This window comes from Camelus ferus, chromosome 16 (genome assembly GCF_009834535.1).
Source record: "Camelus ferus isolate YT-003-E chromosome 16, BCGSAC_Cfer_1.0, whole genome shotgun sequence".
NCBI classification, from domain to species: domain Eukaryota; kingdom Metazoa; phylum Chordata; class Mammalia; order Artiodactyla; family Camelidae; genus Camelus; species Camelus ferus.
This window is the reverse complement of record NC_045711.1, coordinates 48,181,393-48,206,841: the sequence shown is the minus strand read 5'-3', so window position 1 is coordinate 48,206,841 and position 25,449 is coordinate 48,181,393. Positions and strand designations below refer to the sequence as shown.

The window sequence follows — 25,449 nt, the reverse complement described above, 5'->3', positions numbered from 1 at the left end:
CTGAGTGCACATTCTGTCATGGACTCGTTGTATGACCTGGGGGAGATTCCTTAATGTCCTTGTGCCTCAGCTGCCCTGTTTATAACACATCTAAAAACTACCACCTCTTTCATGGGGTGATTGTGGGAATTAAATGAGTTAATGAGTTTAGGGCACTTGGAATACTGCCAGCACAGAGTCAGCCTTCTCTAAAAGTTAGCTATTATTTTTATTATTATTCTGACTATCCTGACATCCCACCAGACTGCATGCTACTTGGGGCCACGGGCGGTTGAGTGGATGAATATATGAATTGCGTGTATTCTGGAAGCTTCTTGCCATCACTCACAGGCGGGTGCACCCACATGCAGAGGCATGGGAAGAGGGAGCTCTCCAATGCAAGGCAGAGGGTCGAGCAGGGGGTGGCCTCAGGTTGGATAGGTAACATGTGTGTAACGTGTGTGAGCCCGCAGGAGGAGGGCCCAGGCCTCCAGGACAAGCTGTGTGTGTGCACGTGGGCCCCTACACACGCACGTGAGCAACCAGATGTGTTGGCTGCTTCTGCAGGCTGCGGGGGTGATGTCCAGTCCTAGCCAACTGGGAGGGGGCGGGGCATCAGGGAGACAGATGTGGTGTGAGTGGGGAGGGCAAGATTCGGGGTTAGGCTGGGGTAGGGCAGGGTTCTTGGCGACCTCCCTCTCTGTCCCTTGCCCCTCTCTCTTTCCTAAACTCTTTGCCTCTGCTTCTGGCCCAGAGCTTCTCTATTTATAAAACTCTTTTGTGTCGGTTTTTTACCTGATGCTCAGGGTGGCCTGTGCCATTGGCATGATTGTCACCCCCATTTTAGTGATGAGGAAACTGAGGCTTAGTGAGGTAAACTTATGGGTCCAAGGTCACACAGCTTGTGGGTGGCAGGTGTGCCTTCCCTGATCTCATCTCTGGCTGGGACCTGCTCCATCCAGGCACCCTCCTGTCTCCGTTGCAGGACGGTGATGCCTGTAAATCCCCAGCATCCCTTTCCGGGCCAGCTGAGTTCCTCCACTTGCTCTGCATACACTCCTTTCCTGTTCTGGCTTCTGCCCAGGCCTGAGGGCTGCTTGCAGGAGGACCCAGGGAGCTGGGGAGACCAGCCCAGCACAAACAGTTCTGTCTCCAGAGGCAGCTATAGGCCTCACCCGAGATAGGCAAGATAGCCCTGGCTTGGGGTCTGGGCCACGGGCAGGCTGCCTTCCCAGCACCAGGCTCAGGTCCATCTCAGCCAGTGGGCATCTTGGGGAAGGGGTCTGGAGACCACCATCTCCTCATCTTCTCCAGAGCATCTGGTTGCGATTAGGGGCAGAGAAATGAAAGAGGGGGCCGGCAAGGGTCCAGCAGCCACCAGCAGCCAAGAATGACTTAATTGGATAAAATGTCTAATGACAAACCAGAGCCCCACAGCAAGGAGTCCTGGCCTCAGCCCCAGGCCTGGTCCTGGCCAAGGCTTGTCTCAGCCTCTATCCTTGCTGGCTCCCAAGTTACCTCCAGTATCGTGGTCTCAATTATGCAGTGACTGAGCACCTACTGTTTGCCAGGGCCCGAGGATACATATCTGCAGAAGGTGGGAGAGTCCTGGGGGATCTCAAGTCTACCAGGGAGACAGACATATACTTAGATTGCCAGCAGATGCTCTAGGAGAGAGGGCTACAGCCAGGAGCTCTGGGGAGTGGGTGGGGCAGGCAGAGGTGGAAAAGCGCATCTGACGCAGAGCAGGCCTGAAATGAATGAAGATCACAGGGACTAGCAGATCCACCCATCTGGTGATCTGTGTCCCACGTACACGTCCATAGCAGGTGTGGCAACTGGAGAGATGGTGTAAGACTTATCTTTGGGGGAATAAATCTTTCTGAAACGGAAAAGCATGGTTTCTGTGTCATTTAGAAAAAACTTTGACAACCTACAGGGAACTGGAGAGGCCATCTAAGTGAGGAACACTCTCCCATCCTGTGCTGGGACAGACATTGCTAACTGATCTCCCCCAGGCATTGTTAATTGATCTGACAACCTTTTCTCAGAATTTTTTTTTTAATGGAGGTACTGGGGATTGAACCTAGGACCTCGTGCATGCTAAGCATGCACTCTTCCATGGAGCTATTTCCCTCCCCAGTAGAATTCTTAATTAGAGCCCTCTTGGCTGTCACTAATCGATTGGAGATGGTTTTTGAGATGAAACCTACTTGCCACCCTTGATGGTGTCTAAGCTCCTTGTTTTATGGGAAAAGTAACTTGCCCAAGGTGTTTGAAGGTAGTGATAAGACTAAACAGTGGTCCCCACTGTGGAGAGATCTTCAACTGTCACAACCTGGTGAAGGAGGTGCTACTGGCCATCTAGTGGGTAGAGGCCAGATGCTGCTTAAAAATCCTGTGATGCACAGAACAGCCCCCCACAAGATAGAATTATCCAGTCCAAAATGTCAGTAGTACCAAGGTTGAGAAGCCCTGAACTGAAAGAACTCTGCTCTCTGGCTTCTCGTCCCTAGAGTCCCCTGGAAGGTGAGATTATGTGCCATTTCTAGCAGAGAAGTAGGGAGCTGGTTTGGAATGTCCCAGAGCAGTTGTTCTCACCCTTGTCTGCCCTTGTTAGGTCCAGAGTTTCTCAAAAGCTCCCCTGGGGATCATTTAAGAATCCTAACGCACAGGCCACATCACAGGCCAATTATGTCAGAATCTCTGGGTTGGAACCCAGACATCAGGAATTTTTAAAGCTCCCCAGATGATTCCAGGGTGCAGCTGAGGTTGAGAAGAATCACCCCTTAGGGGGCAGATCAGCCTGGGTTTGAAACTTATCTCCATCCCTAACCCACTGTGTGATCTTCTTTAACCTCTATGAGCTGCTGATCCCTGCTTGCAAAACAGAGAGTATCATATCTACTGTGGAGGGCTGGAGTGAGGACTAAAGGTGTGTGTACAAAGCACGTGGAGTGGAGCTCAGTGCATGCTGGGTATCTCCTGCCCTGGGAGCCAATGTCTCCCAAGTCAATGATGGCTTGGGGTCAGGGCTTCTGCAGAGTAAGAGGGCTGGTCCCCCTTCTGGACCTTCACTCTGACTGCCAGGCCTCAGCTTTCTGTCCCCTTCTCCCAGGTCAGGATGCAGGCCGAGGCTCTGGATGGGCCGCCAAGGGGACCACGCAGGGCTGGAATCGGAGAGCCCGAGAGAGCCCTGGGCAGGTGTTGGAGCCGAACAGAACTCAGCTGAGCCAGGACCTGGGTGGGGGCACCCTGGCCATTGACACACTGCCGGATAACGGGACCAGGGTGGTGGTAAGTGCTGGAGGAACGTGAAGGGGGAGGGAAGTGGCGGTGGGGGCTCCCCAGGTGCCCTGGGTACGCTTATCAGAGACACAAGTGCATCCACTGGGGGTTGGCCCTGGAGATCAGCATGAAGAGAGGGATCCCAGGGGAGGGGTGAAAGTGGGGCCCAGCCTGGGTCATAAAATTTCAGCGTCTCAGAGCTTCATAGGCTGCCTACTTCCTTGTGGACCCAGAGAGGTGAAGTGACTTGCTCAAGGGTGCACAGCATGTCCACAGGATTCCTGACACAGGACTCTTGCACTTCTTAGGGCCTCCACTAAAACCTGAATGAAGGTGGTGTTATTAGTCACATCCAGCTGCCAACTCCACCCCTCCCCTACCTCATTTCTGCACCATCTATAGACAATGGGCTATGGCACAGTAGCTCTAGCTGCTCAGGGCAGGGCAGGTCACTCTGAGTAGGGAGGCAATTAGGGTGATGCTCTGGGAGAAAACCTTCTCTGCCTGGGGCAGCTCTGGGGGTGGCCACGCAGGGAGGAAGTGGGAGGAAGTGGGAGGAAGTGGTGACCTGGCGGTGCCGGCCCCGCCCTCCAGCCAGCCCCCTGGGAGGCTGATGGGGGCCTCTGTGTGTCTGTGGGAGCACCTGTAATCAGGTGTCTGAGGGTCATTGTATATTAACTATATTGGCCTGTGTGCCTGTCACTGTGGGCTGCTTCTGAGTGTCTGGGGATGAGTGTGTGTGTGTGTGTGTGTGTGTGTGTGTGACTGTATGAGTATGAGTGGGCCCGTGGCCGTGTGTGTAGGCACCTGTGTGTGAAGTGGGTGGATTCTCAGGATGCAGAAAAACTGTGAAAAGAGAAGCAACAAGAGGTTGTGCTTCTTGGCGTTTCTTTACTTTATGTTTTAATAACTAATTTTTAAATCAAAGAAGTGCATGCGGAGAGTCAAAAAGGTCAAATAGTGCTAAAATCGGAAAACAAAACACAGCAGTCAGCCCCCCACCACCAGACCTGCCCCCCGCCCCAAGGCGCCACATTGGGCCTTTGTCCTGGCGGTACCTCCACATTCCTAAGTAATTTGCTTACACTGCTGCCTCTTAAAAAAATCTGTTTAGACATTATCTGTTGATTGCCTGTTGTGTAGATGAAAATGTGCCTTTTATATACGCCCATAAGCATCATTTAACATTTTTAATATTATTGTTAAATCCATATGCTCTGCTTTTTATCTTTACAATCATGTAAATATTATTCACCACTAATCCAATGAAAATAGCATCATTGTTTACTTTCTTGCATCATTTTTGTTTTTCCTGCCCCCCACCCCTTGCTTAGTTTTCTGTACTTACCATGGCTGTATATTCTTTTAAAAAAAATTATTTGTTTATTTTATTTTTTTCTTCTTATTTATTTTCAGTTGAAGTGTAGTTGATTTACAATGTTGTGTTAGTTTCTGGTGTACAGCACAGTGAGTCAGTTATACATGTATATTCTTTTTCATATTCTTTTCCATTATACGTTATTACAAGCTCTTGAATGTAGTTCCCTGTGCTATAGAGTAGGACCTTGTTGTTTATCTATTTTATATGTAGTAGTTTGTATCTGCTAATTCCAGACTGCTAATTTGTCCCTATATTCTTATATATCCGTTGGCATCGAATATAATTTTTGGTGTGGTCAAACCTGTCAGTTTTTTAAAAAATTCATTTTATTATTTTAAATTAATTTTTGTTGGAGGGGGTAATTAGGTTTCTTTGTTTTTTAAGTGGAGGTACTGCGGATTGAGCCCAGGACCTCCTGCCTGCTAAGCATGTGCTCTACCACTGAGCTGTACTCACACCCCTGTCAGTTCTTTCCCCCGCCCCCTCCCCCCACCCCCCTGAAACCTCTCTCCCATCATCCTGCTCCAACCGGGACCAGATGCTCGCCCACCTGCCCACAGCCATCCTGGGACCTCCTTCTCCACCTGGGAACCCCCTTGTCTCTCCTTGTTGGGCACTCTGTTCTCTGACCCTGTGTCTTCTCTTTCCCACTTCACTCTCTTGTTTGTTTAGCTTCCTGAGAAAAGTTACAGAAGAAGAAAAATTCTTTTAAGAACTTGCACTGACAATGCCTTTATGCTATCCTCACACTTGATTGATGGTTTGGCTGAACGGAGAATTCTAGATTAAAAAGTTTTCCTTCACAAGTTTGCAGGCATCTCACATGGTCTCTGGCTTCTGACGTCACCATTGAGAGGTTTGATGTCATGCTTATGCTCGATCTTTGTTGACACCTGCTTTCCCTCTGCCCCCGGAAGCTGTTCAGGGTGTTCCCTTAACCCCAGCATGCTGAGGGTGCCGCAATGTGCCTGTTTTGGCTCCTTCTCGCTGCGCTGGACACTTGATGGACTGTTTCAACCCAGAGACATAGTCACCAGTTCTGGAAAATCTTGTTTTATTGTTTTGATCATCTTCTTTCTACACAGTCTCTTCTTTCTACAAGACCCCTTGATTAAATGTCCACCTCAGGGATTGATCCCCAACGTTCTCCTCTCTTCTGTTGCCCGCCCTTTGCATTTTCTGTCGTCTACTTGTTAATTTGCATGTTGCTGTTGGTCCAGTTTCTGGGAGATGTTCTCAACCTTATTTTCTTAATGTTACTAATTTTTTTCTATCGTTTTTTCATTTCCAAGAGCTATTTATTGTATCCTAATTATGTCTTTTCTTAAAAATTCTCCTATTATTCTTGTGTCATGGATGTAATATCATCTCTCTCTAAGGATATTTTTAGAATTTTTAATATTTTTTTCCTGCATCATTTCTTTTTCTTTCTTTCTTCCTTTCTTTCTTCCTTCCTTTCTTTCTTTCCTTCCTTCCTTTCCTTCCTTCCTTCTTCTCTTTCTTTCTTCTTTCTTTCTTTTCTTTCTTTCTTTCTTTCTTTCTTTCTTTCTTTCTTTCTTTCTTTCTCTTCCTTCCTTCCTCTTTCTTTCTCTCCTTCCTCTCTTTTTTCTTTCTTTCTCTCCTTCCTCTTTTTCTTTCTTTCTCTCCTTCCTCTCTTTTTCTTTCTTTCTTTCTCTCCTTCCTCTCTTTTTCTTTCTTTCTTTCTCTCCTTCTCTCTCTTTCTTTCTCTCTTTCTCTCTCTCTCTCTTCCTTCCTTCCTTCCTTTCTCCCTTTCTTCCTTTCTGAGTTTAATGCAGGGACATTGTACATGGGAAGGACAGGAGTAGGCAGGGTGGGGAAGGGGAAGCACTTTAGGAAAAGCTGCAGCATGGAGCAGCTCAGACCTCTACACGTGAGCCTGAGCCGGCAGGGAGGGTGTTACCCAAACCAGCAAGAGCTGTGACTGCTTCTGCAGGAGGGACTTCTGGACAAGAGCTGTAGCAATGTGGGTGGGAGAGGGACCAGGGTCAGCCTGCAGCCTGGCAGGGAGGGAGCAGGGTGATACAGGCTCTGAACTCTCTCTTTCTGCATCATTTCTGTGACTTATTTTTTCTTTTACCTCGGGCCCCTGACATGGCTTGGTACCATTACCGATCCTGTCTTTATTTAAAATTTTGTTCGCCATGGATTTTTGTGCGTGCATTTCGATTTAAAAATCTAGGACATTAAAACATTCTCTTGATGACTGAGTTTATTGGTGCCACTTCAAATGTTATACACTGATCCTGGCGCTGAGGTGGAACCTTAGAGAACGCAGCCCCATTCAATGCCCATTCTGCCCCAGCTTCTCCACCCTGCAGAACCAAGGAGCCCTAGAGGATGATGGAACGGAAGGCCAGAGCAGGAGAGGTACCCCAAGTAAGGGAATACCTGGAGCCTCACCCCTTCCCCAGCCCCCAGCTTTGTTGAGCCATCAGTTAAAGAACTGATATTTGCTTTGGGCCAGACACCCTGGTCAGAGGGCCGTAGCCCCGTTCCTGCAGAGAGGACCTTGCAGAAGACAGCCACAGAGATGTAGACTTCTGGAAGCAATTGCCCGTGGGTGTTCAGAAAGGGCAGTGGGGATCATCGAGAGCCAGTGTGGATTCAGTAACCTCAGAGCTTAAAAAACAACACACATTCTCAAGCTCCACCCTGGACTGACTGGTTCAGAAACACTGGAGGTGGGGCCTGGGGATTTGTTTCTTTACAAGTTCCTCCATGGGATCCTGCTGGTTATCTCCACATGGGAACTTCTGAGCTGTGACATTTTAAGCCAATTTTAAAATCATTTACCTAAAAAAACAGAAAAAAAGGAAACAAAAAAATTGGTCTTTCAAATCTAGCACCAGACAGTGAGGCTTTCTTAGGCTTGACCACACTACTTCTACCATCCCGGGGGCTCTATGCCCGCTCTGCAGCCACACAAGAGGCCATGTGGCGCGGAGGGCATAGCTCAGTGGTAGAGTGTGTGCCTGGCATGCAGGAGGTCCTGGGTTCAATCCCCAGTGCCTCTATTAAAAAAAAAAAGAGTCCACATTGATGGAGTAAGGCCACCCTGGCAGGAGGCCTTCAGACTTCCAGATCAAATTTCTCTCTCAGCTGGAAAAGAGTTCAGGTGTCAGATTAGGAAGGCCTCCTCGGCAGGCTGAACGATAGTCAACCTCATCTGCCAGGTGAAACTACAGAGATCAACATAAATCCTGGCACTTCGGTTTAAAATAGGTGGGAGAAGGGGGGAGGGTATAGCTCCAAGTGGTAGAGTGCATGCTTAGCATGTATGAGGTCCTATGTTCAATCCCCAGTACCTCCTCTTAGAAAAAAAAAAGTAAGAAAATAAAAAAATCTAATTACCTCCCCCTCCCCAAAGTAGGTGGGAGAGATGTGGCTCAGCAGTGGTTGTGGCTCAGCAGTGGTTCATAAGGAAGACTTGGGGCTCCTCGATGCCTGTGGGCTGGGATGAGTCAGGAGTGTGGAGAGGCTGCCAAGGACGGAGGTGGGAAAGCCAGCTGTGTGCATGGAAACCCACAGAAAACCCGGGGACCAGGGTTGGGGCTCTGGGGGGGAGCCTGCCGGTTTTTCTGGTCCTGACCACAGCTGAGGGGCCTGTGCCCCTTTTCAGATGGCTGTCTAGAAACCAGAGTAGTCCAGAAGGGTTGAAGAAGTTTAGGATATTTAGCCTGGTATAGAGAAGGTTCTAGATGTGGCTGCTTTCTAATAGCTGCAGGGCTGTGACTGGGGCAGAGAATAGATTATTTTTCTCCAAAGCTCATATCCCTTCCTGCACTGAATTATATATTTATTTGTTTTTGTCGCCTGTCTTCCCCTGGAACCGAGGCACCATGAGACCCAAGACCGTTTTATCACTTTGTCACCAATGTCTGGTGCATGGTGGGAGCTCCCTCTCTGAAGAAATAAAGGGAGCTGGAATTTCCCCATCACCAGAGGCTTTGAAAGACAGGCTTGTTGAAGAGAAGAGGTTGTGCCAGGGCTGAGTCTCTGGACTTAATGGTCCTCTCTTAGAACCCAACACACATAAGAGAACGTCAGCGCTTACACACGCTGGATCGTGTCTGCACACACTGGGGCCTGGTGGGGTGGGTAGGGTGTCCCGTGCCCGAATCCTCAGAGGCGCCTGTGTTCCACTCCCTACCCAGCCTTGAACCCATTAGGCCTTGCACTGAGCAGGAGCCCTTCAGCACAACCAAACCTCAACACCCCCTGGCTGTGAGCTCACCCTAACCTGGGCAGTGGGCTGCCTCGGCCCCTGCAGGTGCCCAGTGAAGGGGCTTCTCTTGTGTCTCTGGTCAGTGTCTCTGAGAGCTGGGGTCTCTTTGGCTAAAGGAAACCCCATCTTGGTGGCAGAGGGCTGAGCGAGAGGAAAGTGACAGGAAGGGGACGCTTCAGCACGATTGATTTGGTCTGTTTCAGCAAGTTTCGTTAGCTCTCAACAGGAAAACATTACCACTGTTTATCCCCATCACAGTCAAATCTGTGCCAACAGGAACCAGGCTCTGGTTCCCTCTACTCTGGGGCCATGTCAAGGGGCTGAGGGCCTGGCAGGTGGGCTGCCATCCCCTTTTCCTCCCCTACACACACCCACTCTGGAGCCCTGTCATCTTCTTCATTGCTCCTCAGTACCACCTCCTGGCCCTGGCTTCCCTTCTGGCTCATTCCCTCTGGCTCAGCTCCCTCAACTCAGCCCTCTGCCCAGCCCCATCCCAGGCCTTCTCTGGCCCTGCCCCCTCTGACTGTCTCCCCTTCTCAGCCCCTCTGGCCCAACCGCTTCTTCCTAGTCCCTTCTACCCAGACCTCTTCCCCACCCTCACTGCCCAGAACCACCTGCCTGGCCACCTCCCCAAAATACTCCTTACAACTCAGACCCTCTTGCTTTGGAGGACTTGAGGCATCTGGCCTGTGCCCCCAGGGTGAGCTGGCAGCTCCAAGGCCCTTGGTCAGAGCCATCTCCTTGGATTTTATTCCCATGCCCAGTCTACCATCACATCCCAGTAGAAATAGGATTCCTGTCTGGACTCAAGCTTTCCACCAGGAGATTTTTCCACCAAGACCAATCCTGAGGCCTTGGGGACACTGGAAATTTTGTAGGGGAGGGAGGGATTGGGGAAAGCCATAGTGCTAAGTCAGAAATCTGGAAAGTACAAAATTTACTCTCCAAGAAGCTGAAGGGGGATGTCTTCAGGCCCGAGGATTTCAAAATACTAGTTAAAGTTTTTCTTGGTTCTGTGGTTCACCTATGGGCCAGCATTTGGGAGGAATCAAATTTAAGAGCATTCTGATTTGGAGCTTTCACTTGTAATAGAACAAATTCACTCCATACTAGAAAATTCTGACTTGCCTCCTCTACTCTGGTCTTCCCCCTGGCCCAGCTTCCTCAAATTCCTCTCCTCTCTGGCCTCGGCAAAACTTCCCAGCTTGTCCAACCTGGTGGCAAGCTCAGGAATGCTGAGGGATCCTGCAGGGGGGCAGGAACCACGTCATCCAAGACAGCTGGGCAGCAAGACAGACAAGGGTGTGCAATACTGCCTGGTTTCTACACCCTCCCAAAGGAGGCAGTTCCCAAAAGGAGAACTGGAGAAGGCCCCCCTTCCCAGACCTAAGGGCCTAGGGGAGACAGGACAGACAGACTCATAGCACGGATGCATGAAGAGATCCAAGCAGGGCTCGTGGAAGCAGCCCGCCATGCCAGTGCACTCAGGGGAAGGGATGAGGTGAGGAGGCTGGTGGGGAAGACTTCTGGGAGTGGAGGGTGAAGCGGGTGGAGAGGAAGTCGTGAGCTGAATTTTGAAGAGATGGAAGATAAGAGATTTTGTGAGTGGAATGAGTGTCCAGGGAGGTGGGAGGTGGAGTCCTGGCAGTCCGGTCTTCAGCACTATGGAAAGAGGCTGGCAGTCCTGGCCCCAGATCTGGCATGTACCAGCTGCTGACCTTGGGCTGGACACTTAAACCTTCAGCTGTTGAACTTGGCGTTTCAAGCCCCACTAGCTTCAAATTTCCCAAATAGGGGGATGGGTACTGATCTTACAGGGTTGAGACTAAAGAGCAAAACGCCAGGCAAGTGACAGCTTCTCAGTCCCCGCTGTCTCCCCTCCCAGGCGCGGTAAGGGCGCCACAGCGCCCTCTGCTGGCTGTTCAGCCCCAGGCTGTCCAGCTCCCACGCAGGTCCCCCTTGTTGACCCTTTTTTCTGTTCCTCCCGCAGGCTGATTGGTTGGTTGGGTGCTTTTCTTTCTTTCTTGTTGAGATGAGATTCACATAACAAAAAATTAACCATTTAAAGTGAAGCGCACTTAATATATCCACAATGTTGTGCAACCATCACCTATATCTAGTTCCAAAACATTGTCACCACCCCAAAAGGAAACCCTGGACCCTTTAGGTGGTTTCTCCCCATCCTCTACCCTCCCTCAGTCCCTAGTAACCATCAATCTGTGCTCTACATCTCGAAAATCATTCATTTTATGGCTGAATAATATTTCCTATTGTATGGATATACCACAGTTCATCTATTCATTTGTTGATAGACATTTGGGCTGTTTCCTTCTTTTGGCTATCGTGGACAGTGGTGCTGTGAATATGTATACTTTTATGTGTTTGCGTACATATTTGCAACTCTTTGGGGTATGTACCTAGAAGTGGCATTGCTGAGTCATAGGGTACTTCTATATTTAATTCTTTGAGCAACTGCCAAACTGTTTTCCACAGTGACTGATCCATTTTACATTCCCACCAGCAATGTATGAGGGTTCCTATTTCTCCACATCCTTGCCAACACTTGTTATTTACCCTTTTTTATAAAAAATTATAGCATCCTAAGTGGGTATGAGCTGGTATCTCATTGTGGTTTCGCTTTGTGTTTCCCTAGTAACTAATGATGTTGAGCATCTTTTCATGTGCTTGTTGGCCATTTGTATTTCTTCTTTGGAGAAATGTCTACTTATGTCCTTTGCCCATTTATTTTTCTTTTGCCCACTTAAAAAATTGGGTTGTTTGTCCTTTTGTCTTGGACAAGTTTCTTAGCCCCTCTGAGCCCATTTCTTCATTGTCAAATGGAGATGCTATGGCCTGAGTGTAATTGCAAAGGTGGTGTAAAGTAATCCACATAAATAGGCTGACAAAGGGTTGGGAATGATAAACATTAGCTGACTCTGAATTAAGCTCTGGTCAAGGTGACCAGTCATCTGGGTTTTCCCAGGATGGTCCTGATTTGGGCACTGAATGTCCAGCATCCTGGAAAACTCTTTAGTTTCAGGCACTTGGGGACAGTCAGTCATCTTACTCTGGTCCCAGTGTGGTAGATAGTGTGTATCTTTGCTATATCATCACTCTGAACCTCAGTTTCTTCATCTGAAAGGTGGGACTGTGAATGCCTCATAGAATTGTTATAAAACTTGGCTGAGCTAATTGGTTGAAAAGTTAATAGAATAGGTCTAGGAGAAAAAGGTAGTGCTTTTCCCCCCAGATCTTAGCTGGAAGTACAAAAATGGGATCCCAGCAACAAAAGATTTCCTGGCCTTGAAGTTTCAGGGGACTATTCTTCATAGCCTCAGGATTCCTCAACATGGGTGAGAGCTTGTTAGAAATGCAGAATCTCAGACCCCTCAGACCTGCAGAATCAATTCCCAGGTGATTGGTACGCACATTAAAGTTTGAGAAGTGCTAATTTGTAGCAGAGGCTTTGAAGCAGGGGCAATAATCCGGATATGGAAAGTGTATCAATACATTCATCACAGTAGTATTTTAAAAAATAAGAGCATAAAAGTCAGAAGCTACCCAAATGCTAACAGTAAGGAGGTGGTTAAGAAAATTGTGAATTTTCTTCTGAGTGGATGGCCATGACGCCATGACAAATGACAGCTAAAAGACCATGTTCAACATCAAAAACTGCTTTAGGTATCATGAAACATGACAGAAGCAGTCCACACAGCTGGATGGTCAGCAGGATTATAACCTGTGAAATTGTATCCATATGAAAAAGACTAGAAGGAAATATACCAGAATGGGGCCAAGTGAGGGATGGGGGAGGTCTGTTTTTCTTTCTGTTGTTCCTTGTTGTCCTAATTCTCTCTGGTTATGTGATATATATTGATGCTGTCAAAATCTCTGGCTAGCTGATACTCCTCCAAAAACCCACATATTGAATCAGTGTCAGAATGAGATGATTATTCCATTTCCATAAAGTGTGGGGGATACAACAAAATGCTTTGTCTAGAAAACCTGTCTACACCCTCTTTCCAAGCGTGGTCCAAACCCCCACTCCCAGGACCTTCTCAGGTCAGCCTCACTCACTCTGACACCTCTTTACCCCAGACCCTCAGCACCACACAAGTGCCACTTTGTCTGGCCTGGGTCCCTTCCTTCCTGGGTTAGCCCAGGAGACCTGCTTTCTGTACCTCTGTGATGACGAGTGAATTATTTCAACCTGAGGCTCAAATACCTCCTGAGGGCAGCTGGAGGTTATTGTGTGGATGCATGAGGTAAGGGGAAACTTACAACAACTGGCCACGTTAAAGGAGCCCTCCCTTAGTGCTGGCCTCGCTCTATGGCCTTACATGTCATCCACCCACCTACCCCAGGAGGTAAGTGTTTCTAATGCTGTCTGAGAACAGAGAGGTAAAGTGCTTACTCAAGGTTGCACAGCTAGTGAGTGGCAGAGCCAGGACAAGAACCCAGGTCTTTTTGCCCTCGGAGTCTTCGGAGACAAAAACAGGTTGGTCCAGACAGAGGGTGCTTCTTGATCAGCACTTTTCAAACTTTACTGTGCCAAATAATCCCCTGGGAAGCTTATTCAAACGTGGATTTTGGTCCAGCAGGTTTGGGATTGAGCCCAGGATCCTGCATTTCTAGTGAGCTCCCAGTTGATGCTGATGCTCTTGGCCCCTGGACCAGACTTTGAGTAGCAGGGATCTAGAAAACATTCCTGTTGGTCTGATACTGCCCCCAGGATCAGTGGAGGCAGGGAATGGGATCCCCTCAGCATGTCCTGGGTTGGACCCAGCTGCCTAGAGCGCCATCCTGACCAGCCTGGCTGCCTAGGCCTCTCCAACAGGCCCTGCAGTGTGCCCTTGGTTGCCTGCCCTGGTATTTCCACCTGCCAGTTGGCTGGCAGGTGACGGGCCGATGGTGACAGCTTAGCCAGAGTTCCTGTCTAGAAAGGTCTTGAGCTCAGCCAAGGTAAATGCTGCCCTGCTGTCAGAAATGAAGTGCCTGGTGGGTGCCGGGCATGAATAATTGAGGCAGAAGAGGCACTGTAACAGCCGGCATTTAAAATGGAGCTGGAGGTGGTTTTGAGGAGACAGCCTCCACTATCAAAGACCTTTCCTGGAAGGGTCCAACAGAATCATCATAGATAGCTCTCACTTTTCAAACACCTACTGTGGACCAGGTGCTGGGCTAAGAGCTTTATGTTGATATGTTTTGTCTAAGCCTTTCAAGAACTCTGTGAGAAAGGTTACTGATGGGGCAACTGATGCTCAGAGTTGGGAGGGATGTTTGGCACCAACTTTTAGGAAGTGGAGCTAGTTTTTGAACTTGGGTCTGTCTAACTCCACAGCCCCTGGACTTGATCCTAGAGCAGTAGTTTTCAAATTGCACACTCCGTGGAACCCTGAGGGTTCCCAGAGGTGCTTCAACGGGCCGCTGTGGGATGGAGGGTGGTGGAGAAGGAAGTAACATAGCAGGCAGGGCTCCGGGCCCTTCTCTTTCCTTCCCCCAGAGTGGCCTTACTTTGATGTGATTTATGTATCGAGCTTCTGTGGAAGATTAATTGGAAGAAAGGATTTCATGGCCAAAAATGTTTGAAATTCACATCATGCTGCCTCCCAGAATGAATGTGGATTATTGACCGGGGCTTCTTGCAGGCATTTCAAGAAAACCTAATTCCCTTTGGTGGACTTGCCAGATGGTCTGGCTCATGCTACGCTCCTTGACCCTTTATAATGTCAGGTCACCCTACCATGTCGTCTTTCCTCCAGTCCACAGTGCGGGGAGGGCTTCCCTCTGGGGTAGCAGGAAGCAGGTCAAATGCAGTGACGGGCGGTGAACTGGGTGGGCTCGTCAGGCAAGATCACTGCCAGGCACAACCTCTAAATCCTTCTTAAGAGACGTCTCTATATGGTGTACAGTGAAGAGCACTTTGGATTGACTGGCCTGAGGAGGCCACTTAGGGGACCTTGTATTAATTAGGATACAGATTCACTTGTTTTAAAAAAATGTCCAACTGACGAAGCACTTGGACACGAAAGAGGTTTATTCTTCTCTCACTTGTAATAGTGTGATCATAAATAAGCAGGGGTTGATGTAGTGCCTCCGTGGTGTTGGGGACCCAAGTTCCTTCCACAGCATGTGCCTTCCGTGTTGTGGTCCAAAATGGCTGTTCCAGCGCCCACCATTACTATCTGCATCCCAGCCAATGGGAACTGGACAAGGTGAGAGCCAATTCCTACTGAGGGCAATCATTTTGCTCATCTTCCATTGGCCAGACATAGTTAGGTAACCACACCTAGTTCTAAAGAGGGCTAGGAAATGTAGTCATTGCTGGGTGGCCATGTGCCTAACTAAAGCTGGGAGGTTCTGCTACTAAAGGAGGAAGGGGAGAATGGTTTCTGGGAGACAGTTATCAGTCACTGCCATGGGTGGCCCTCCATCATCAAAACTGCCAGTGCTAGTGGCAGCATGATCAAGGACCTGCAGTGGAAGTACCCAAAAGATTGGTGAGGTCTAAGCCAAGTGACTCTCTTCCCCAGTGGTCAATCAAGAAGCCACTGGTGACTGACTCTGTAGGAAAAAAAATCATGGCGGCCAATATATTGCCAGGGAAAACTTCTCCCAGAAATTTGGCTTCTCACTTCTCTCTTCCCGTTCAGATTCTCACTGTCTGTGCTGGTGACAAACTGTCTGGGGTATCCCTGAAGGGCCTTCCTCTCATCACCCTGTGAGCAAGAGTGTTCTCATTAGGGCCTTACTTGGTTCCAAGGAGCCATTCAAGCTGTCTCAGGGGAAAGGTTTATTGTGAGGGTGCAGAGACCTGTCATGGGATCCAAGGGCTGCAGATAAAGGACAGCCTGACCTCATAGAGACCTGGAAAGCTGTTGGGAACCAGGGCTAGCTTCTCTGTCTTTCAGGCCCTCCTCAGTTCTGTCTCTTTTTTACTTTTCCAGCATGTATTTATTGAAGCCAGATGCATGTGAGGGCTGGCTTCCTTCGCCTTTCTGTGGACCAGCAATCATACTTAGGACAATGCCAGATGTCACCAGAGTCTCCGTGTTCCACCCTAGCTGCCCTGCTGGACTCTCAGTCATGTGAAGACTTCCTCTTCCTGCATGACTGAGCAGGGAGAGCCAGGGTTTCCCTTCCCTGGCCTGAAAGCACTTCCTTGTTAGCTTCACTTCCTCAGGGAAGAGCTTAAGGAATCAGGAGATGCCTCCTGATTCCTCCTTCCTCCTGCCCTTCCTCCTTCCTTCCTTTCTTCCTCCTTTGACAGAGAACTGTTTTTCTTTTCCTTTCCCCTTTCCTGCATCTCAGACTCCTCCTACTGTGCCCCACCCCAGAGGGGATACAGCTCAACTGATGTGCTTCAAGCAGCAACTGTAGCAATTCAGGTCTTTAGACCGGAGGGGCCTCCTAAGCTGATGGTACAAGCCTTTCGGGAAGAGAAGACTAGGGGTTGGAGATGCCGTCCTGTGTGCAAGATGTCCCAGCTATGGGAATGCTTTCCATGGACTTGGGCTCCCAAAGGAGGCAGCTGCTTCCTTCACAAGTGGCTTTTGTGTCACCTGCTCTCAGTGATGGGGGAGGATGCTGTCCTTGTTGGAGTCACACTGTACATTCTCAGCACAGCCTCCAGCACCATCCGCTATGGGTACTTTGTGGTTGAACTCATTCAGCAAGCACGTCCCTAACACCCACCTTGTTCCAAGTGCCAGCCCTGGGCTTGGTAGGTGCAGGCGTTGGGAGATGAACGGGGCACAGCCCCACAGCTCTGTGCTCCAGAAAGGATCCACTCTGGTTCTTCCGATGGGAGAAATTTTAACTAATGACTAATAAGCAGCCCAGTTACCTCCCAGTGGGGCAGTTACTTAAAGACCTGAGAAACAGTGGACAGAGAAAGTCGCTGCCTTGAAGCGAGACTGACCTAGTTTCAGAGACTTACATGGGCCTCAGTCTCCCCACTTATAAAATGGGACTAATTTTAGCAGTCACCTCCCAAGGTTGTCTCACACAGCTGTCACAGCTCTGCAAATGCTAGCTTCCCTTCTCTTTCCTCCCATTTTCCCAAGGACCATGCCCTCCAACCTCTGAGGACTTTGTTCTTGGCTCTGCCTTGGAGTGACCCCAGCTCCAAGTTGTCCCCTCATCTCTAGGCTGTGGTTTGGCCTCAGTCACCACCATGGAGCCTTCCTAGGCCAGGGCTCTGAATGGATACAGCTCTGTTTCACTGGCCTGGGGATAATCAGAGTCACCCCGTGCCAGGAGAGGTGTTCTATTGGGGCTTGTTAGAAATGTGCGGCAGCTTCTGGAGGCACTGCCCCCGTGAGGCAGCCCTTTTCCTGGCAGGCCAGCTGCACTCAGCATTCTGAGGCCCTGGAGCAGAGCCTCAGCCTCACCCACTTGGCCTGAGCAGGGGATCCACAGGGACCGAGGCCCGTGCTCTCTGGGGGACCTGCTGGCACATTGGGGAGAATCTCTGCCTAGGGGTTAGAGGCAGGAGCTCCTTTAATCTCTCTCTCTCTTTTTTTAAAGTTATCACATCCCTTTTTATTTTTTTAATGAATTAATTTTTTATTGAAGTATAGTCAATTTACAATGTTGTGTTAATTTCTGGTATTTGGCATAGTGATTCAGTTATATGTTTACATATGTTTATTCCTTTTTATATTCTTTTTCATTGTAGGCCATTACAAGGTATTGAATATAGTTCCGTGTGCTCTACAGTAAGACCTTGTTGTTTGCTCCTTTAATTTCTGACTCTCCTTGAGTCAGCAGAGATGAAGACTTTCTGTCAGTGAAGAAGTGCCATGGGAGGGCTCCGTGGGAATTCCCAGAATGAGACGATTCCGTCCAAGGATCCCCCCTGTAACACACAGCCTGGCTCCTCGGCTGGGGTGATGGGCTGTCCTTCATGGACAGAGGACTTGGAACAATGGCTGGTGAGACGCATCCCCAGTCGCCCCACTCTTCGCCTCTAGGTGAGGCAGCAAGAGACATAGCGTCTGGGCTTCACAACGGCAGAGCATGGCTTCTGTCCAGGGACCTCATTTCCAGCGCTTGGAGGTTTGGTGAACGCTCTCACCAAGCGAGTCCTGGGAATCAGGTGATGGAAACTGGACCCTTTTCCAAGCCTCCAAGAAATGGCTTTAAACATAGGCCTCTGAGGGGGAGGGTATAACTCAGGGTAGAGGGGCACTTAGCATGCATAAGGTCCTGGGTTCAATCCCCAGTGCCTCCATTAAAATAAATAAGTAAATAAATAAACCTAATTACCTCCCCCACAAAATTTTTTTTTTAGATAAATAAACATAGGCTTCTCATGTTCCTACGTGGGAGCTGGATTGACTCCCACTGTACCTGACAGTGCCTGTTCCCCATTACCTGCCATCCTGCTTTGTTTGGTAACACCATCCCATCCTGGTCACCAGAATGCATGGTGATATACAGGCCTTCTGCAAACTATGAGGAACAGTTATGCTTTGAAGTCATTCATTTATTAACATATCCTCCTATTGAGCACATACTCTCTGCTTAAACACCATAGGTAAATGCTGACCTTACCTGTGGGGAACTTATGATCTCACAGGAAAGGCAGGTGTGGCAATAACAAGTCTAAAAGTCAAGTAAATCATCACAAAGGTGCGGCACATTGAGAGGGAGAAGCCCAAGATGTGATGAGGGTATAACGGGGGCATCGGGAAGGCTCTCTTGAAGAAGTGACCACTGAGCTGAGACCTGAGGGATCAGGAGCAGTCAGCTTCTAAACTGAATGAGAAAGAAGTTTTTGAGGCACAGGAAGTACCAGGGTCCTGAGGCAGACAAGCAGTTGGTGATTTCAGGAGCTGAGAGCACAGAGGGCAGGGGGAGAGGCAGAGGTGGTGGGTGGGGGCAAGACTATCATGCATCAGGAAGAATTCATGTTTGCATATAACAGAGGGCTGAATCTGAGGACTTAACAAGCATCCCTCCAGAGACCCGGTTCTGTCCAGCTTTTTACTCCACCATCCTAAGGGCATGGCTCTTGTCCTTATGCTTACAAGATGGCTGTTGAAGCTCCAGTCATCACATATGCATTCCAGGTAGGAATAAGGAGAAGGGCAAAGGCAAGAGGAACAAGCAGTCAAATTTGACCTTTTTCAAAAGGCTCCACTAGAACCTTCAGTTTATTCCATTAGCCAACCTGTGTCACATGGTAACCTTAAGACATCCAGGAAATCAGGTTTTTTAGCTGGGTACATTGCTATCTGCTACAAAATCAATGTTCTATTAATAAAGAAGAGGAGCAAATGAATATTGGATAGGCAATGTCTAGAGTTTGCTCCACAGGGCCCTGTAGATCATGGTAAAGAATGTGGCCTTCATTCTGAGTGCAGCTGGGAAGCCACAGAATATTCTAAGCCAGAGGTGACATGGAAGGGGGAGACAACTCAGGGTTGCCCCACTTGAGCCACAGCAGCACATATCTATGTCCATGTGTCTCCCAGGGCTGCCATAACAGAATATCACAAACTCGGTGGTGTAAAATAGCAGAAACTTATTCTCTTGCAGTTTTGGAGGCCAGATGTCTGAATCAAGGTGTCAGCAAGGCCACACTCCACTTGAAGGCTAGGAAAGAATCCTCCCCTGCTTATTCCTAGTTTCTGGTGGCCCCTGGCAATCCTTCGTGTTTTTTGGTTTGTAAATTGCATCACTCTAGTCTCTGCCCCTGTTGTCCCATGGCCTTCTTCCCTGAGTCCCTTCTGTGTCTCTGTACCTAAATTTCCCTCTCTTTTACAAGGATTCCTGTCATTGGATTTAGAGCCCATCCTAATCCAGTATGACTTCATCTTAACTTGAATACATCTGCAAAGACTCTATTTCGATATAAGGTCACATTCATAGGTACTGGGGGGTCAGGACTTGAACATAGCTTTATGTGGGACACGATTAAACCTTCTGTGCTATCAAAAGGACCAGAGTGCCACCTGGATGCTGCTTTGGTTCTGCTAGTCATTCACATTCCCCTCCCCCACAGATCATAAAAAGAGAGTCCAGAAATTAAGGAAGCAAGTTTACTTCCAAAATTTTGACCATACCAGGCACTAGTCCCTCTTTCTTCCCTTGTAAAATGGCAAAAAGGAAGGATCTGGGCTCCCTGCACAGGCCCCAGCTCATCTCGGCAAACACTTCTCAAGCAGCAAGGATTCAGGGACTTTGAACCATGGATACAGCGGTGACCTCGCCCATCCCTGTGTGTCAGGGACTCAGAGTTTGGTTGGGGGTGGGAAGTAGACATTTCAATGATGGGCTGAATTGTATCTATGCTTGGTATTCTTTCTTCGAGCAAAAGTTTAGGCTAACTGATGCCTTTTAATAAATCGCTTCTTTTTTGGAGCTAATGGGGAGAAAAGGTGAGCTGTCTCCGTGGCTGTGGCCAGTGGTCGCCACTGAACCTAAACTGGCTTCGGGCTTGGGGTCCCACAGACTGTCAGGTGCGCAGTGTTGGTCGGGGCCCCCTGTTGCTTTTGCTTTGAGGTGGAATAAAACCCACTCATCCTGTGAATCCCAGGAAGCAGGCAGGCAGCCATCAGACTCCTTTCCTGGGCACCTTTGTGCACATCTCTTTGCATGAGTTGGTGTGCAAGGGGCATTGTTTCTTGGCACATGATTTTTTTGGGTTGTTATTTGGGTTTGTTTTTTTTGTTTTGTTTTGTTTTGTTTTGTTTTGTTTTGTTTTGTTTTGGTGGAAACTCCAGCAGAGATGGGTGGAGATAGGAGAGATGGAGACCCAGGGGGAAAAGACATGGCACCTGGTCTCCTGGGGAGTGGGGGAGAAGCAGAAGCTGAAGGGGCTGCTTTCTTGTGGGAGGCTGTGAGCTCAGGCATGAGCCCAGCTGCTCTGGTGCCCTTGGGCAAACTAGGGAGCAGTGCTTCCTCCTCTGGTCATCTTCTGGGACCCCAGGCTAGACAACTGAGGCAGCAATGGGAGGAAGCATCCTTGGCATGGGTACCCCAGGGCTGGTGGCATCAGGGTGGCCCCTTCTGGTGGCTTCATAAGTAAAACCAGAAATCCACCAAGCGGGGGCCCATGGGACTCTCACAAATTGTACCCCTGAGTACAGGATGGTGGAGGTCCTCAGTGGGCAAGTCAGGGAAAAGATCACTAAGAAGGTGATGTTTAAGCTGGGCATTGAAGAAGTAGGAATCTGCCCGGGGAGAAGCAAGAAGGTCATCCCAGGAAGGAGGGTCAGTGGGCAAAGTCATGAGTGACCATTGGTGGTCCGAGACTGTCGGGGAGTCCAAGCCGGTGAGTGAGTACACAGGATGCACAGGCTCAGGACAGGAGGAGAGAGAAGGTGGGGCTTGCCTCCTGTGCGACCTCATATGTCAGGCTGAGGTTTGAGTTTTGTCTTGAGGGCAGTGGGAGCCCCAGATGGCTTGTGAGTAGAGGGCTGTGGCCTCATCTGTGTTTTAGATTTGTTTAGATTTGTTTGTCCCTGCTAAGGATGGGCAGAGGGGCGGGCAGTCTAAGGCTGGAGGGGAGGAACCAGGCAGTGGCAGTGGGAAATGCTCCCGCCCTCAATGTTCCTTCTGCTCGTCTTCCTCCAGCCCTGCCCTGACCCCAGGGCCCCAGAGTGTGTTACTTGTCAGAAGAGCAGAGTCTGCCTCCCAGCAGGTGGAGAGAGCAGACATCTCTTGGCCCTACTCATGCTGAGCCCAGGGCAAAGGCTGGTTGGACAGCTGGCAGGTTGGCAGGGAGAACACGGTCTGCTGTGCTGTGTCTGCAGCCACTGCCACTGGACAGGCTGATTAATGACCCACGACGCCCGGGGCTCTGCACAGGTCAGTGGCCCCATTTCTGTGACAGTGGCCAAGTGGACCTGCCCCCTCTGCCTCCTTTCCTCCTACACTGGCGCTCCCGGATGGGCTGAAGTGCTAAGACAGTGCCTCCTCACCTGGCTCTTCCACTCTGCCTGCTGACCATTTCCTAGCCTCCTGTAAATCCTGGCCCTAAATACTCATGTGCAGGAGAGGTTTTACAGAATTAACTCTCAGCCTGCTGGGTCTGGCTTGTTCTTTATTTTGTCCCCACCTGACACATAGTAGAATTTATAAATATGTCTTAAAGGAATCATTGCTGTTTCTCTCCCCTTTCTTAACCCTCTAGTGACTAGTATACCCTGTCCTATCTGTCTGCTTGAAAGTCTGTGTCTGTGTATTCAATCTGCATAAGTCCCACCCCCTCCATCAGACTAGCAATGTCTGAAGGTCAAGGATCTGTCTCCATCTTTAGACTGGTGGCTTCTGAGATCCAGTTTTTTTCTTCTTCCCTAAACTGGGTACTCCCCAGGTAAGGGGCTATGTCTCCACCTCAGTCTGGGAGCTCCCTGAAGACAAGGGCTCTGTCTGGGGCTGCCCTGTCTGTTTCTCCCTCATGACCGGATTGAGCTCTGCCTTGGGTGTGTTCTGGGAGGACTCAGGGGCTGTAGGAAAAGCCTCCTGGCCTGCCTGGGAATGGCAGGGCCAAGCATGGGTACAACACGTGTGGATTTAGCTGGGGCTAGAGCTGTTGGGGACATGGTGAGGGGCCAGGTGCTGAGTTATCTGAGGCCAAGGGGAGCCAAGGGGCTCCCAGGCCTAAGCCAGCTCTCTGGGCCACAGTCCAGCACCCTGGGAGGGCCATGATTCTTGTATCCAGAAGTCTGCGTTGGGGAGGTGCAGAGGCTGGCTCCTGGCACCCCGATCCCTCATGCCTCCTGTGGGCTCTGTCTTGGTTGATGACAGGAGGACAACCACAGCTACTATGTGTCCCGTCTGTATGGTCCCAGCGAGCCCCGCAGCCGGGAGCTGTGGGTGGATGTTGCCAAAGCCAACCAGAGCCAAGTGAAGGTGCACAGAATCCTCTCCAACACCCACCGGCAGGCTTCGGTGAGTGTCCTAGTCCCTGGGAGCGCCGCCCTGCACTGAGGGGCTAGAGGCCAGCCCACCCCACCTGGTCAGTGGGCATGGCTGTGGCCTGAGGTCTGTTGTCTGGGAAGGTCGGGGTGTCCTGAGATGCTTGACCAGAGTTGGGGTGCCCACCTGTGGTCGTGGGGGCCTGCCCTGGACATGCTTGGTCCCCTGTCCAGACAAGCATGGGGCAGTGTGGGTACCCAGCTCCCTGGCCTGCAGGTTGGCCCGTGCTGACTCTCTCCCATCCCCTGCAGAGAGTGGTCTTGTCCTTTGATTTCCCTTTCTATGGACACCCTCTGCGGCAGATCACCATAGCAACTGGAGGTAAGGCCTTATCCGTGGGGCTGGGAGAGGGTTTGGGGATTTCAAGCAGAACTTGGGTCCTACCTGGGGAGGTTCCCTGGACACAGGGTTTTATAGATAGACTGGGGAGGGTCCCACATTTGACTCTCTTGGGACCCCACTCTCAGTGGGGAAGTAAGTGAGTGTTTCAGACCACATCCTTTACATCGACTGACTTGCTTGTCTGTGTGTGTGTGTGTGTGTGTCTCCCTCTGGGTCAGCTCAGGCCAGTGTGAGCAGTCCCTGTGATCCCTGTGTTTCTGAGTCTGTGAGTGGGAGAGAGGAGCCTGTGCTGAGAACCTGCATCTTGGAACCAGGCTTCCTGTTGATATGAGGAGCCCATCTTTGATTTCTGTACACTTTCCAAGGGACAGAGAGATGTGGGAGGGGCAGGAAGAATCTTCTCTGGTCTGAGGCCCTTTTGCTTCATACATGCCAGACCCAGAGTCCACCATGTGAGAATGGGGACAGAGGTCCAAGACTCGCTTCCAGCCCCGTCTACACTGCTCCTTCCTGTATGGGGAAGCAACCCCTCTGGGCCATCTCTGATTCATCTACACTTTTTCCCACCTCAGGTTTCATCTTCATGGGCGATGTGATCCATCGGATGCTCACAGCTACTCAGTATGTGGCCCCTTTGATGGCCAACTTCAACCCTGGCTACTCTGACAACTCCACAGTTGCTTACTTTGACAATGGTAAGATCAGATCTCAACATGTGAGTCACCCAACTCCAGGACTTCCTTGGTCCAGCCCCTTTAGAGGAGCCCAAGGCCCAGAGAGGGCAAGGGCTTGCCCACAGTCACGCAGCAAGGCAGCCACCCCCCACTTTTCTGTATTCATTTCCCTCAGCTGTAAGATGGAGACAAAATGCCTGCTACCTTACAGGATCTGATGATAATGAAATGAAAGCTCTTGGCTCTTAGTAGAGGTGAAATAAATGTTAGAGACCTTTACTGTTTGTTACTCTCACCAAGTTGTCCCTTAAGCACCTACCTCCCACCCTAGGAGGACAGACGTTTCTCCTATTTCTCCTTTTCATCTCAAGGGGTGAGGATAGGCCAGAAGGAAGCAGTGTGCCTGGGGCTGGAGATGATCAATCATAGCACCTGGGCTGGGGGGAGGCTGAAGCAGGGTCTTCTGGTTCCTCTTCAGCTTGGAAGCCAGACTGATGTTTGTGGGCTGCCCAGCTCCTGCCTCCTGTCAAATTTGCAAACTGGCCCCATCATCCCTAAAGAAGCCCACCTGTGGCCCACTCACCTTGGCCACCACTTCTGCAGGGCCCTGCTCCCTGCACTTCCTTTCTGCCCAGCCTGGTCTCTGCTCTCCTTACCAGGGACAGTCTTTGTTGTTCAGTGGGACCATGTCTATCTCCAAGGCCGGGAGGACAGGGGCAGTTTCACCTTCCAGGCAGCTCTGCACCAAGACGGCCGCATTGTGTTTGGCTACAAAGAGGTGAGTGGGCCCAGCTGCAGAGATGGCTGGGTCTTGGGCACTTGCTTTCATTCAGCAAACATCTGCAGAGACCCTCCAATGCGCCAGACATAGGATGTGATGCTGGGGAACAGCAGGTAATAAGATGCTTGCCAGCCCTACCCCTGTGGTGGAGAGAATCTGGTGGGAGAGGATGCATCGTAATTGTGGGGACAAATGTAGAATTGCCATTGTGACAAGTGCTCCTAAACAGAAATGCCAGGAAAGCCTTTCATGGGGCTCTTTACCTGAACGGGGCCAGGAGAGGATCTCCCGAGGAAAAGAGCTGAAATCTGCAGAATGTGTGAGAGTTAAGGAAGCAAAGAGGAGAGTGAGGTGTGTTCCAGGAGCGAAAAAAGCACATGCAAAGGCTCTGTGGCACGACAGAGCATGGTTGGACAAAGCCCTGAAAGAAGGCAGCCTGGCTGGAGTGGGGGGAGTGGGGGCGAGATGGGCCAGGGGAACAACTGGATTTGCCTTTTAAAAATCACTCTGGCTTCAGAGTGGAGGACAGAGAGTTGGGGCTCAGAGGGAATGCTGGGAGATGATGTAGGTGAGAGGTGATGCCAGCTTGGGGGATGGGGGGGTGATGGAGAGAACTGGATGGATTTGGGAGCCAGCTAGCAGGCTAATTAACAGGATTGGGGGTGTATTAGATGGAGAAGGAGGGAAATGAAGGAAGGGGTTGGGGGAGGGGCGAGGGTGACTCCCAGTCCTCTTGCCTACATGAAGGTGCCACACACAGAGATGGAGAAAAGAAAAAAGGAAATGTGTTTGGAGATGGTGTGGGAAGACTGGGAATTTGGATGGG

The 25,449-nt window shown here is 50.0% G+C and overlaps 1 protein-coding gene and 1 non-coding gene across 3 annotated transcripts in view; both read left to right on the top strand.

Moving 5' to 3' along the window:
* Positions 1-25,449, top strand: part of PLXDC1 (plexin domain containing 1) — a 71,361-nt gene that overhangs the window by 4,668 nt on the left and 41,244 nt on the right. For both annotated transcript variants that reach the window (XM_032457903.1, XM_006176370.3), the window contains exons 2-6: positions 3,098-3,276; positions 22,656-22,799; positions 23,078-23,147; positions 23,741-23,863; positions 24,502-24,620. In XM_032457903.1, the coding sequence (XP_032313794.1) occupies positions 3,098-3,276; positions 22,656-22,799; positions 23,078-23,147; positions 23,741-23,863; positions 24,502-24,620 (635 nt within the window). The remainder of the gene's footprint in view (positions 1-3,097; positions 3,277-22,655; positions 22,800-23,077; positions 23,148-23,740; positions 23,864-24,501; positions 24,621-25,449) is intronic.
* Positions 7,612-7,683, top strand: TRNAA-GGC. The gene has a single exon. It is a non-coding gene; the product is annotated as a tRNA-Ala (tRNA).